The sequence below is a fragment of the Gracilinanus agilis genome, chromosome 1 (genome assembly GCF_016433145.1).
Source record: "Gracilinanus agilis isolate LMUSP501 chromosome 1, AgileGrace, whole genome shotgun sequence".
NCBI lineage: Eukaryota > Metazoa > Chordata > Mammalia > Didelphimorphia > Didelphidae > Gracilinanus > Gracilinanus agilis.
This window is the reverse complement of record NC_058130.1, coordinates 86,797,271-86,811,820: the sequence shown is the minus strand read 5'-3', so window position 1 is coordinate 86,811,820 and position 14,550 is coordinate 86,797,271. Positions and strand designations below refer to the sequence as shown.

Sequence of the window (14,550 nt, the reverse complement as noted above, 5' to 3'; positions counted from 1 at the left end):
TCCGTTCTTCCACCAGAGCACGTGCCTCAAGATGCGGCATTACTTGCTGAGCAGGCTGGGCCCTTACGTGCTCAACGTGACCACGGCAGCTGCCCTGTGCAGCCGGACCCGGTGCCACGGGCATGGGCGCTGCCGCCGCCGGGCCCCAGACTCGCCCTCCTACCTGCACCTGGAGCCCAGCACCTTCCAGATCCACGTAGCCACGGCAGCCAACCACACGCGGGCTTCCATTGGAGGCCGGATGGGCCCCCGGCAGCGCGAGGCCCTGGCTAGAGACTTCATCTGTCACTGCTACCAGGGCTGGCAGGGGGACGGGTGCCAGGAAAGCAGCCAGGCTGGGCAGGCGCCAGCCCTGTCCGGGCTGCTTCTGGCTGCTGGCCTCGGAGGGCTCTGGGCATGGACTCTGTGGCCTCTCCAGTTACCTTAGGAAGTGGGGAGAAGCCCTCCCTGCTTCCAGTCCCGAAAATAAGGTCTCCAAAGTGAAAGGGAGGACGCGGTGGTCTATGGGAAAAGAGTATTATAGTTAAAAAACCTGGGTGCGAGTTCTGCCTCTGCCAGTCAGGGAGATCCTTACCTCCCCAAGTGAGGAGGCTGGACTAAAAGGCCTGATGAAGCTCTGTCCAGCCCCCACCCAGAACTCTGGGACCTTCTGCATATCCTGGTTCTCCAGTCTTTCCCATTGGGCGCCATCATGGGACTTAGACCTCAAAGGTACCTTAGACACCACCTAGTTTCCCACCATTCCAGGTAAGGCTCCTGAGGCTGAATCTTAGCTTTGTCCAAGTCCCTTCCAACTCTAACAGGCCCGGAGGCCAAGGGTCACCTCCCTACCACCACTGGCTCTCTCCACCTTACTCCCTATCCACCCTCAAGGCCTTCTGAGTGTAGGAGGCCCTCCTACCTGGTACGGCACGGAAGCAGGCCTACCCTGTGCCAGGAGCAGTGCCGGCGAGGGCTCTGTGCCGATCTGTTGTGTGTCCTCTGTTGTGCTGTGTGTCTGCCTCCATCTGTGATCCATGGTGCTAGTGACCCCCGAGGGTAGCTTGAGAAACTCGGGGGGCGAGAGGGCCCCTTCCCACCCCCACGGGCGATGGGGGAGTCCTCTCAGAAAAGTCCAATAAAGTGTTTTCAGAAGCAGAAAGCTGTTCTTGAGAGTTTGGGGCTACCTGGTGAGAAGGTGTGAATGAACTGGGAACAAAAACTTTTCCCACATGTCAAATGAGGTCCCAGTCACTCTGTGGTTCTATTTGCAGACACATATTTGCATGGGAGACACACATGAATGCATCAAGAGGGGCTGGCACCCCTTTAAGAGAAGGGGCGGTGCTGGGGAAGTTGTCCTCAGAAGAATCAACGAAGGCATTGATTTAAAAATACTTTAATATTCCTTAGAAAATACAGCATTCAGTACAGGAAGTCCTGCACTCCCTCAGTTCCCCCCATCCCTTCTCCCCTCTCGAGGCCCCTGAGCCTTCAGGGGATGAGCTTCCACCATCACATCCAGAATTTCCGTGCCATCCTGGGGGGACTGAGAGGGTAGAGGCAGGTTCAGGTCCCAGCTAAAGTTCCCTCCTACTCCCCCCAATGCAGCCCATTCCCACGTCCCAGCCTCTGCCCATCTCCTTAAAACTCGGAGGGCCCTCCAGATAGGCTGCCCCCACCTCAAAAAAAAAGCCTGCCCAGCCCCCCAGAACCGGACAAGAGAGGGACAACGCTGGGGATGGTGAGTGTGAGGGGACAGCAGGGGGAAGCGGGCTCACAAAAATGGGGAAGATGGGCCCGAAGGACTCCGAAATGGTGCTCAACTCAATTCAACAGGCAGAGCTCAGGGGGAGAAGGCCTGAGGCCGCAGGGATAGAGTGGCGGGTGTGGGAGGGAAAGGTGGACGGTGGACGGGCTAACTCTGGGGGAGGAAAGTGAAGCGAGGGCCGACAGGAACTCACACGTCTAGGCTGACGCCCTGAGAGAGTGAAGGAGGCAGGAAGAGGGAGAAGGAGGGGAGAAAGAGAGAGAACAAACACACAGTAACTCCTGGGGGAGGCGGAGGGCTCTCTCCAGGGGCCAGAGGTGAAGAGGGGGCTAAGCCCAGCTCACTGCAATTCAGGACACCGAACAGTTCTCGGCCCCCTCAGGCTCAGCTTGCGGCCGAAGACGGGACAGGAGGGCCGGGCCCTCGCCTAGCTTTCGTCCCCGTTCTCTCCAGGGCCCCGGATGAGCCGCTTCTGGCCTCTTTTGCCCACCGGGCCCTTGGGCTTGGCAAAGGCCTGCTTGAAGGCATGTTGTTTGGGATGGACTTCATCATACAGGAACTCGGCCGTCAGCTCCGCCCCATCATCAATCTCCATCTGGGGGAGACCCAAGACCGGGGATCGTGCTTTAACTTGGACCAACCCTCTTGCCCCTGACCCCACCACCCCATGGAGAACCCCGAGGAAGTAGCCAGGCCTGAATGCCAGAATATTCGGCCTCGGATCTCCTCAGGGGCAGGAGTCCAACAGCTTCTGTCTCTCAGCCCTTTAAGTTTGATCCGCTGGGACCTGGGGCCCTCTTTCTCCTCAGCCCCCTTACCCTGACTCTGGGGAATCTCCAACAAATTCCCCTCAATTCTCACTTCTTGAAGATAATATCCCCAGAACCCTGACATCTGAAGCCTTGCTGCTCCTGCCCTTCCAACCCAGGTAAGGAAGGGTGCCCAGGGCAAGAGAAATAGATGAAATCAGGGCATCTGGGTTCTAGTCCCAATTCTGACACAAACATGCTGGGGGACTCTTGGAAAATCGCTTAGTCCCTCCGAGCCTCAGTTTCCCCTTCTGTACCATCGGTGCAATAATCCTGCCTTGCCTCCTTCACAGGGCATAGAGGAGAGAGTCCTCTTTCACCAACATATTGTCTGACTTTGGGCAAATCCCTCAGCCTTGCTGGGTCTTTGTGTCCTAGCTGGTCAAACAGGGTTCATATCTTTGCCACCCTGGTAAAGTGGTTGTAAGGTTTTGATGAGATACATCCCAGGAGGACAGAGCTAGAGCTAGAAGGTCCCTAAGAGATCTCCTAGAATAGAGCTAGAAGGTCCTTCAGAGATCTCCAGGAAGTCAGAACTAGAAGGTCTCTAAGAGATCTCCTAGGATAGAGCTAGAGGGTCCCTCAGAGATCTCCTAGGAAGTCAAGAGCTAGAAGGTCTCTAAGAGATCTTCTGGGAGGATTGGCTAATTCAACTCTTCCCATTATATGGATGGACATTCCAAGGCCCAGGCTAGAAAATTAATTTGCCTGAGGTCACATTATCAAGCTCGTGGCAGAACTGGGATTACCATGTCCTGGGTCTGTCGAGTTTTTTCCTGATCTGAGAAATCAAAGGAGTTAAAGGAGGAAATTCCCAGTACAATAAAGGACGGTCTGTTGTGGATGAGGAATGAAAGAGGAGCAAGGAGACAGGGCTACTCGGGTCCCTGCCGGGTCCTAGGAGCCCCACCGAGCCCTACATCCCCCACACACCTTCTTGGTGATCTCCAGCTGGAAATCCTGTTCCACAGAGTCCAAGAGGCGACTCTTACAGCTGGAGTAGAGCATCCGTTCCTTGATGCTACACTTGTATCCGGGCATAGAGTAGATGAACACTGTAGGTGGGGGTTGACGAGCGGTGAATGGACAAATGGAGATCTAGGCGTCAGAGCTGAGCACACCGCATCCCCTGAAGCCATGCTCCCTCCATGAGCCCCTCAGCCACCAGGACCTTTGGGGTTCCATCTGCACACAAACGCCCCCCATGCCACCACAGAGGCCCCGAGTGCCAGCCCACAGGGCTAGCCCCGAAAGGAATCCTGGCATCCCTGGCCCCGATACGAAGCCGCTGCTCACCCACAGACTCCAGGTAGTCGCCCTCGTGAGAATGTTTGTAGAGGAAGAAGTGATAGCGGGCAGAGTCCTGGGGCACTCTCTTGGGCAGATCCGCCACCTCCGTGGGGTTCGTGTGTACCAGCTCAATCGTTTCCCGTTCCAGGTCCAGTTTCTGGGGGCAGCAACCCGTCAAGGCAGGGCTGGACCCTGGTGTCCCAGGCCACCAGCCAGCACTGCCCCCGTCAGACCTTTACGGAGGCAGCTGGACCGCAGGGAAGCCTGGCTAGAGGGCCAGCTCCCCTCTACGGGAAAGTCCGAGGGTCCCAATCTGCCGCGTTTGGACCAAGGGGGACCCTCTGAGGGAAAGATCCCTATAAAGGCAGCTCCTCCACTGGGGAATTTCTACCATGGAAGACATTTCTCTCTGAGGTCAGCTCCTTTTGGGGGAGCAGCTCCGTGGAAGGGGGCCACAAATCCCCAAGGGAATGATGGCAGTAATGATGACGGTGCCAACAGAGAGGACAAGGATGGGAGGAGAGGGGAGCAGAAAGAGCTCCAGACCGGGAGTCGGGATGGCTCTGGGTTCAAGGCCAACCTCTGACACGGTTTGCAAATAACAAATTTAACAAAATCAGCGCTGAAGTTCTCACATGTGTACAGCAATGCCAGGTGTCATCTTCTCTGCACCCACCAAAATCTGGAGCACGAGTGGGTGCTTTGACACCCTCTCAAGAACCAGTGGGCAGGTCCCTTAAATCTCTGAGCCTCAGTTTCTTCATCTGTAAAACTGAGGATAACAATACCCAGAGGGCTTATCTTTTTTTCCTTAAACCCTGACCTTTGGGGCTAAGTGACTTACCCAGGGTCACAGAGCTAAGACACATCTGAGGCCAGATTTGAACCCAGGACCTCTCATCTCCAGGCTCGGTGCTCCATCCACTGAGGCCCAATAGTACCTATCTTATGGTTATTATTAGACTCCAGCGAAATGATTTATGAAGCGACAAATGCCAGCTATGGCTCTGTGGTGAGGGGCAAAAGGACCTCCCTCTCCCCGCAATTTTAAGAGCAGCTCTTTTATGAGAGAAATCACGCCGCACAGGCAACGCCTCTGTGAGAAAGTCTCCTCTAGGAAAACCTTAGAGGCCATTTCTCTAAAGAGGGGCCTTCACAGGGAAAACGCCCGCAGAAGAGGGTCACTTCTTAGGAGGGAAGAGGGAACACGGGAGGGAGTCCTGCCCGGAGGCCGGGGGCCCTGGCAGTGCCCGACCCTGGCAGCCTCGCGGGACGGAGGGGGAGGGGGGGCCTCACCAGCTGGACATAGTTGACTTTCTTCTGTTTTAGCAGCGAAATGGCCTGTTGGGCCTCCGGCTGGAGGGGGAAGGCGAGGCCTTGCAGGGTCTGGTGCTTACTCTCCACACTGATCTCCGTTTTCACCTAGGCCGCGGGGTGAGGAGGGCTGGGGTGAGCCTCGAGTGCTGCCTCCAGCCCCCCAGGGCACTGTCCAGGAAGTTCTGGGCACCAGCCAGACCCCCGTCCAGGAGGCTTGCGGGCCGCCCCATCGCTCCTCGAGGAAAGGGGGCAGCGGATGAACTAGGGAAAGGGCCAGCTCTCCATCCTGCTGGCCTCCTCTTGGGGCAGCTCCCTCCTGGACCCCCCTCAGCTCTGGGTCTAGGCCCGCCCCAGAGACGCTCTCAGAATACACCCCAAAGCCACGGCGGGGAGCAACGTGAATGGGCTGGAACCCCGGCTTCCTCCTCCGTCCCCCGGGAAGCCAGAGCCGGAGGGACCGAGGGAACCGCAGACCCCCCCGTCCCAGGGCCCCACCTCATTGATCCGGATCTGCTGGAGCTCCCTCTCGGCCATGGTCAGCGGCGCGGGGGCCGCGCAGGACGACACGTGCTTCTGGTAGCCGCTGAAGGAGAGGTCGTCCTGGGGGGAAGCAGACGACAGCATGAATCGGGGGACCCCCGGCAGAAACCCCAGCACGGAGCCCTGCCCTTCTCCCTCCGTCTCCCCCTCTCTGAAAGGGGAACGATAAATAAGATGGGCACGATTTACCCCACAGGAATGTCGAGGCAAGTGCTCGGAGAAAGGAGAGTCTCGGTGGCACAGGGGACAGAGCGCTAACTTTGGAGAAGCGAGTTCAAATCCAGCTGCAGATGGTAGCCAAGCAAATTATTCTGCCTCTTTGAGCCTCAGCCTCCTCTCTAAGAGGAGGACAGCGATAGGGCCTCCCTCCCAGTCTTTGGGAAGATAAAATGACCGGGTACAAAGCCCTACAGAAAGGCTATCGGCAGTTTTGATGATGATGGCACTCCTAGAGCTGGACCGGATCCCAGAGGGCATCGCTCTAGCCTCATTTTATAGAGGAGGTCGGCTGTGACTTACCCAAGGTCTAACGTATTGTATCTCAGACATCTGCCCATTAGACTCCTTGAGGGCAGAGGCTATTGGCTCGCTGCTTTTCTCCACATCCCCAGTACCCCACACAGCAGTGGCACACAGTGGGTGCTTCATATATGTTTAACAATCACCCGATGGCCTGAGCTAGTCATGGATCCAGCTAGAATTTGAACCCATCCTCTTCCTGTTCTCTATAGTCGGAATCATTCCTCCCTGCCTCCGTTTCCCTGCTACAGAGTGACAAGCTCTCTGAGGTGCACCCCAGCTTGAAGCTGTCCATTTTATGGCCAGAAGGCACGGTCCAGGGTGGGGCTGGGGGCCATGAAGGAAGCAGGGAAACCTGGCCGAGCCCCTTCTAGGCAGGAAGAGCCTGGCTTGGTCCTGCACACACAGAGGGAGGCCAGAATGGGCATGCTGAGCGCTCCGAAATGGCAGCGAGAGCACATGGGCTTTTGCTGCCCCCTGGTGGCTCACGCTAGGGTCCACCCCACAATACTCCATGCCTGGGGACTCTATAGGGGACCCCAGCGTCCCCCAGAAAAGGAACATCACTGCCTTTCCCCGACACCCCCATTCCTCATCCAGCCTCCAAGGAAAGACCTCCAGGGATGCCGTGACATCCCATTCCCCTTTTGGATCCCTTCTCTTCCACCTTCAAATCCATGCTGCGAATTGGCTCCAAGGCAGAAGAGCGTGAAGGGCCAGGCAATGGGGGTGACCTGGTCACCCAGCTGGGAAGCATCCAAGGCCGGATTTGAAGCCAGGATCTCCACCCACTGAGCCACCTTGCTGCCCCTCATTCCACTTTTTAAGAGCTCTACTTGCTGGGACAACCTTCAACATAGCATGCCTACTTGTGCCTCTCTTCCCTGCTCCCCATTCCTTATTATTTATTCTCGAAGGGATGGAAGAAGCCCTGGGCAGGAAGCGGGGCAATCCGGGTTCTCATGGGACTGCCAAGAAGTTGCTGTGGGAACCACCAATCCACAAGCACTTATTATTTATTCTTCATCCGTGGGCTAGAGGGCAGGCTAAGCTTGGGAAGAAGAAGTGGATCAAAGCAAAAATGTGAAATATTACCCTTGGGTTCAAATATATCCATTCCTATGCCCAAGCCCCAGCCGGACCTCAGTCATAGAAGGGAAGAGCCAGAGAGCTTTGTGAGATCTGAAACTGGGGAGCCTGAAAAATAGAGGTGCTCTGGGGGTGCTCTAAGAGTCAGGCATAGAGGAGAAAGGAGAGCCCCAATGCGTCCTCTGCTCTGGTCACATCACATCGGGAGGATCGGGTCCAGTTCTGGGCTGGCCATTTGAGGAAGGACACTGAAAAATGGGAGAGAGCGTCCAGCCCAGGGCAGGCAGGGGGGTGAGAGCCCTGGAGGGTTTGAATGAAAGACCTGGGGATGCTTCCAGCCTTAAAGAGACGGGGAAGGATGTTTATATGGGGACGTGATTTGGGGTTTTGGTTTTAAAAGCTGGCTCTATTACAAAAACAAATGATATGGAAATAGGATTATACATGTATATAACTCAGGGGAATTGTTTGTCAGCTCCAGGAGAGGGGAGGGAAGAGGAGAGGGAGACAATCAGAATCATGTAACCATGGAAAAATACTTTAAAAATAAATCAATTATTATTATTTTTAAAAAACAATACAATATTTTTAAAAAAGATGGGGAGGGAGGATAAGAAGGCTAAATTCAATGACTTATTATGGGAAGGAAGGATTCGATCTCATCTGCCTGGTCCTAGAAGATAAGACTAGAAGCAATTACTGGGGGGGCCTTTGGTGATCCCCCTTCTGATCCCCACTTTAACTTTCCAGTCTCCCTTTGTGCCATTAGACTGTAAGCTCCTTGAGGACAAGGACTCTTTTCTTTTTTCTTAGTTGTATCCCCAACACTGGCACAGTGCCTAGCACATAGTAGGTGCTTAATAAACATATACAGAATTAAATTGGAAGTTGCAATGGAAATAGGTCTTAATCAATGATACATGTAAAATCCAGTGGAATTGTGTGTTGGCTACAGGGAGGGTGATGGGGATTTTGAGGGGGAGGGAAAGAACATGAATCATGTAACCATGGAAAAATATTCTAAAAAATAAAAAAAAGACAATGCCAATGCAAAAAAATAAAATAAAATACAGACAGAAAAAAATATGTAAAATAAAAAATTTTAGTTGTGCACTAAAAAAAAAAAATTGGAAGTTGCAGAGAGGCAAATACAGGCTTACTCTCAATTATTCTCAGACTTCTAACAATGAGATCTACATCAAAGAAGGGTGGGCTACCTTGTCACAGAGTGGCTTCCGCTTCGCTGGGCCACATAAATACGGGTAGGGTATAATCCAGAGATAGGATCCCTCCCAGCTCTGAGATGGGATTCTGGGCCTCTTTCCCTTTTGGGGGGCCCCGACTTCTTCATCTATCCAAGGGGGCCAGTGCCCTCCCGCCTGCCACTTCCTCAGAGAATGTGAGCTCCTTGAGAGAAGTCATTTCACTTTGTATCCTTTGTATACTTAGACCAGTGCCTAGAACGTAGCAGAAGCTAAATGAATGCTTACTGATCTATGGATCTAAAGGAACGGTAATGGGGAGACAGAGAGAAAGCATTGGTCGTACGTTTCCTTTTCCCAGGCATTGTGTATTAATAACCCAAATTTCTACAACACAGTACAATTTACCAAGTGCTTGGCTCACAAGGCCCCCGGAAGGGGGCAACACAAGTATAATTCTCCCCATTTATAGATGAAAAAACAGAGGTCCTGAGATATTATGTGATGAACACAGTTCTGTAGCTGGCAAGCCCGCTCTCCTGATTTCCAAGTCCAGAGCTCTGTCCACTAGACCATAAATATAAGGACCTTTCAGGTTGCCTAGTAAAGACCTCTAGATATTATGGACAAAGAAACTGAGGCTCGGGGAGGTCTTGTCCAAGGTCTTGACTTAGCAAACGAGCCAGACACTGAACGGACTCCCAGGCTGGACCACTTTCTGTTAGTATGATGGGTGGGAGGGGGTTTGCCCAGTGTCTAAGGATGTGGTAGGGTTAGGGGGTGAGCATAGTGCCCCAGCTCCAGAGCCCCACAAACCCCCTCCTACCTGGTGCAAGCAGGCAGGGGAAGGTGAGGGAGGGGAGCCTTAATCCTACCTTCACCGTTCCAAAGAGTTCATCCTTGATATGGCCTCCACCAAATTCTTTCTTCACTGTTGCTCTTGTGGCTGCATAAAGCATCTTTAGCCGGACCTGGAGGAGGAAAGCAAGCTCCATTTCTGCTTATGACTAAGATGCTGGCAAAGGAAATTCCTCGGACCAGAGTTCCCGAGGTCAGTCCCATCTCGACCTCAGATCTAAGGGCTGGACCACAGTTTGTGTCCAGTAAGAGAACTCCCTGAGGACAAGAAACCTCCCTTTCCACTTGCTCTCAAGTATCAGGGCCTAACATTCCACATTGGTGTCCCAATCAGAGTTCTGGTCCAAAGGATGCTCAGTTGCAGTGTCAGGAGGAAGACTTACCCACCTCTTGGCCCAGGCAGTCCCAGGCCCTAATTTTTCCCTGGGGAAGTCTTACAGGCCCTGGTCCTGTGTGTCTATTAGTGGGGCAGGAAGAAGGGGGGCTCACCGGAGAGCTGTCAGGGGACCAGGCAATGAAAATCCACTGGAAACCCTGGGCATTGTGGGAGTCTAGTCGGTACAGGATGTAGCAGGGCTGGCCCTCATCGAGAAGAGGCAGGACAGCAGCATCGTAGTCTTGTTCCCATCCCTGGGCTGGCTCCCTGAAGGCACCCAGCACGAGCTGTTCTGGGGGTGCAGCGCGGGGTCAGCCCCTTGAACAGGGCATCAGGGACTCCCTCCCAGCCCCCCAGCCCTCACCTTGGAGATCAGACATGATCCCTCAGTGATCCTAGAGGCTCAGAGGTCTCCACACCTCAGCCCCATACCCTCCTGCCCAAGATGGAAGGCTGGACCCAAGCTAGGAAAGAGTGTCAGAGCTGAAAGGAACTTGGAGGCCCCCATCCAATCTCTTCCTCTCAAGACACCACCTTCCTCCCCAGCTGTCCAGGCTGACAAAAACTTTCACTCTTCCCTCTGCCTCCCCAACCTTGCCCCCATCTGGTTAGCTGCCCCACTTGTAGTCAACCTGTATCCATCCCATCACCCTTCTCTCAGGATCACGGCTCTGCACTTGGACTATCTCCCAACAGCCCTCCAGATGGTGCCCCTTCCCCAGTCTCCCCCTTCTCTAATCCATCCTTCATAGGCACAGGGACTGGTCCTGGGATTCCCCTGGCATAGTGAGAAAATGTCACCTGCCAATGCAAGTTAGCATTTCCCCCTACAGCTCCTTGAGCACTGAGGAGTCAAGCAACTTGCCCAGGATCCCCCAGCCAGTCTCTGTCAGAGGAGGGACTGAAACCCAGGTCTTACTGGCTTTAAGGCTGGCTCTTTCTCCACCACTCTGGCCTTCATGCCCATCTCCTCCCCATCAGGAACTCCCCATCCAGCTCCAGAATCTCCATGGGCTCTGGTAGGTGAGTGTTTCTCTATTTATGTAGCTTGGATCCAGGCTTTCACTCTCCCATAATCTCTAGACCTTCCCATTCCCCTTGGGTACCCTTTTATATACCATCTTTCCCTCATTAGAATGTAAGCTTCTTGAAGATAAGGACACCATTGCTTGCTTTCTCTTTGTGAGCACAGTTCTGGTACATGGTAAGGGCTTAATAAATGCTTTGTCATCTATCTATCTATACATCCATCCTTCCATCTATCTATCTAGCCATCCATCAATTCTTTTATCCATCCATCTACCTGTCTATCTCTCTATCCATCAATCCTTCTATCTCTCCATCCATCCATTTACCCTACACATCCATCAGTTCTTCTATCCATCCATCCATCTATCCATCTATCTGCCTATCTCTCTATCCATCTATCAATCCTTCTGCCCATCTATCCATCCATCCATCCATCTATCTATCCATCAATTCTTCTATCCATCCATCTATCTATCCTTCTATCCATCAATCTATCCATCAATTCTTCTATCCATCCATCAATCCTTCCATCCATCTATCCATCAATTCTTCTATCCATCAATCCTTCCATCCATCTATCTATCCATCAATTCTTCTATCCATCAATCCTTCTATCCATCAATCCTTCCATCTATCGATCCATCCATCAATCCTTCCTTCCATCCATCCATCCATCCATCCATCAATCCTTCCATCTATCTATCTATCTATCTATCTATCTATCTATCTATCTATCTATCTATCTATCCATCAATCTTTCTATCCATCCAACTATCCATCCATGTCTATCCATCCACCCATCCATATATCTATCTCTGTCTTATACTGCCGCCAAAATAACCAAAGATCAGTGTCTTGGAAATAACAGGTCATTCCTGTTTTGGAAGCTCTTGGTGGTCATGAAGAAAAAATACAAACTTCTCAGTCTGATACCCACAGGCCTCTCCATTCCAACTCTAGCCTTATCTCACATTATACACCCTATGATCCACCCAAGATGGAAAACTAGCTGTTTCCCAAATCTAACAGTCCACCCTCCCACTTTGCACCAGCTGTGCCCCACATCTAGGATGTTCTCCCCTCTCAACTATGTCTCCAACAATCCTCATCCAAGCAAGGATGAGCTCAGATACCACCTCCTTCATGCAGCCTTCCTTGATGCCCCTACCCAACCCCCAGCTAGAAAGGACCTCTCCTTTCTCAAATTTTTTTTTTAAACCCTTACTTTGATTTTAGTATCAATTCTAAGACAGAAGAGCAGTAAGGGTAGGCAATTAGGGTTAAGTAACTTGCCCAGGGTCACATAGCTAGGAAGTGTCTGAGGCCACATTTGAACCCAGGTCCTCCCAACTCCAGGTCTGAGCCTCTTAGCTGCCCCAATCTCAAATATTCTTAAAACTTATTGAAAGTCTCCTTGGCTTCCATCGCTTCCTACCTTTTATTTGTTTTGCTGTTGTTCAAACATTTTCAGATGTGTCTAACTCTTTTGTGACCCCATTTCAAGTTTTCTGGGCAAAGATCCATTTCCTTCTCTAGCTCATTTTTTATTTTTGAAAACTTTTATTTAATTAATTAATTTGGAATATTTTTCCATGTTTACAAGATTCATGTTCTTTCCCTCCCCTCCTCCCACCCCCCTCCCGTAGCCAACAAACAATTCCACATGTGTCATTGATCAAGACCTATTTCCATATTATTAATATTTGCATCTAGTTCATTTTAGATGAAAAAACTGAGGTGAACAGGGTGAAGTGGCTTGGCTAGGGTCACACAGCTAGTAAGTGCATGAGGCCAGAATTGAACCCAGGTCTTCCTGACTCCAAACTGGACACTCTTATACACTGTACCACTTCTTGTTTTACTGTATTAATATATTAATTAGTATTGTGATAAAATATTAACATAACACAGTTTGAATATGTAATAAAATATTGATATTATGATCATCTATTGATGCTAATATACCATGTTGATACATAATATCTAATTATCATAATAATATATCTTGCATTACCTAATATAAATGCCACTAAGCCTACAGTCAGGAAAACCTGAGTTTGTATCCAGTCTCAGACACTAGCTGTGTGACGCTGGGTCGGCCACTCTCTCTCCCCACTCCTGCGGGCAGAGAACGTATCGGTTCTCTTTGCACCTCTCCCGGCCCAGCCACAAAGGCCCCTCCAGAGCATAATGCTTAATTAGTATTTCCTGAATGGAATAGAAATAATATCAGTCGGGTCTCCTGCCTGCCCCCCTGCTAGGCCCACCCCTTCTCTTACAAGGTATGATTTTGTAGGGGCATCAGGGTCGCCCAGCAGATAGAGCCTGGAGTGGAGAGGTCCTGGGTTCAAATGTGGCCTCTCTGGGCAAGTCACTTCACCCCCATTGCCTAGCTCTTGCCTTAGAGTTGTTACTAAGACAGAAAGTAAAGGGAGAACCAGACTCATTCCCACCCTCCTCTGGAACTCTCAGTCCCTCTATCTGGGAGAAGAAAGTGGTTATTTTTAATTATCACAATGACAATAACTGACATTTTTATAGCAATTTTAAGTTTGCCAGGGGCCTTCGCTCACTCACAAAAGCCTCACAGCCACCCTGAGACAGGAACAACACGGCATGTATTATTATCTCCATTTTGCAGATAGGAAGACTGAGGCTGAATGACTGACTTATCCAGTCACGTAGTCACCCAGGCAGCTAGTGAGCGTCCCACATGAGACTCCAACCCAGGTCTTCCTGACTCCATGCCTGGGTCGCCAAACACTCCTCGCTAAGGCAGACCTCGGCGTCCTTCTCTCCCAGCTGAGACAGAGTGCTGAGGGCCAGGAGGAGGAAAGGCGGGGAAGGAAGGAGCCCCTGCGGTCACGAGATGAAACAGGGAGCGGGAGTACCTGCTAGGACGGCTACCGAGGTCAGAGAACTGCCACCTGGTTACCTGCTGACTGGCTGTACTGAATTGGATTCCATTCCTTTCAATAAACATTTATTAAGGGCCTGCTATAAAGAAAGGAAAAACCAGGTCCCTGGCTTTAGGTGCACAACGTCTAGCCCAGGGGTTCCCAGACTTTTTTGGTCTACCGCCCCCTTTCCAGAAAAAATATTACTTAGCACCCCCTGTCACATACTATCACCGCCACCTTACAGTTGTTCACCGCCCCCAAATGCACCTGTGGCCATCAGCGCCCCCCTGGATCGCTGCAGCACCCACCAGGGGGCGCCCACTGGTCTAGAGGGTCTGACAGCACACAAATAACTAGGTGTAGTCAAAGATATATACAGAAGAAAATGCTTCCTAGCTGTGAGACCCTGGGCAAGTCACTTAACCCCACTGCCTAGCCCTTACCACTCTTCTGCCTTGGAACTGAAAGGCAGTATTGAGTCTAAGGTAAGGGTTTTTTTTTTTTAACTGAAGTGAATGTTTTTTATTCTAAAATTGAAAGTTAAATTTAAATTTAAAAATTTTAAAAATAATAATTTTAAATTGAAATTGGATTTCAATTTTTTACAATTTTTAAAAATTAAGTTTTATATATACCTAAAACACACACACTCTCTCTCTCTCTCCCCCCCTCATTTCTTTCTCCTCTCCCTCTCTCTCTCCTCTCCCTCTCTCTCTCCTTGCCCTATCTCTCTGTCTCTTTTTCCTCTCTCTTCTCTCTCTCTCTCTCTCCCTTTCTGTCTCTTTTTCCTCTCTCTTCTCTCTCTCTCTCTCTCTCTCTCTCTCTCTCTCTCTCTCTCTCTGTCTCTCTCTCTCTTTCTGTCTCTCTGTCT

The 14,550-nt window shown here is 51.3% G+C and overlaps 1 protein-coding gene across 1 annotated transcript in view; it reads right to left on the bottom strand.

Annotated features, from left to right (window-relative positions):
* Positions 1–1,362: 1,362 nt before the first annotated feature.
* The window catches only part of TWF2 (twinfilin actin binding protein 2), a 22,190-nt gene continuing 9,002 nt past the window's right edge, over positions 1,363–14,550 (bottom strand). The window contains exons 3-9 of the mRNA XM_044674787.1: positions 9,864–10,042; positions 9,392–9,487; positions 5,662–5,766; positions 5,146–5,271; positions 3,856–4,006; positions 3,493–3,614; positions 1,363–2,345 (exon numbers count right to left, since the gene is read on the bottom strand). Of these exons, the coding sequence (XP_044530722.1) occupies positions 2,178–2,345; positions 3,493–3,614; positions 3,856–4,006; positions 5,146–5,271; positions 5,662–5,766; positions 9,392–9,487; positions 9,864–10,042 (947 nt within the window). The 3' untranslated portion in view covers positions 1,363–2,177. The remainder of the gene's footprint in view (positions 2,346–3,492; positions 3,615–3,855; positions 4,007–5,145; positions 5,272–5,661; positions 5,767–9,391; positions 9,488–9,863; positions 10,043–14,550) is intronic.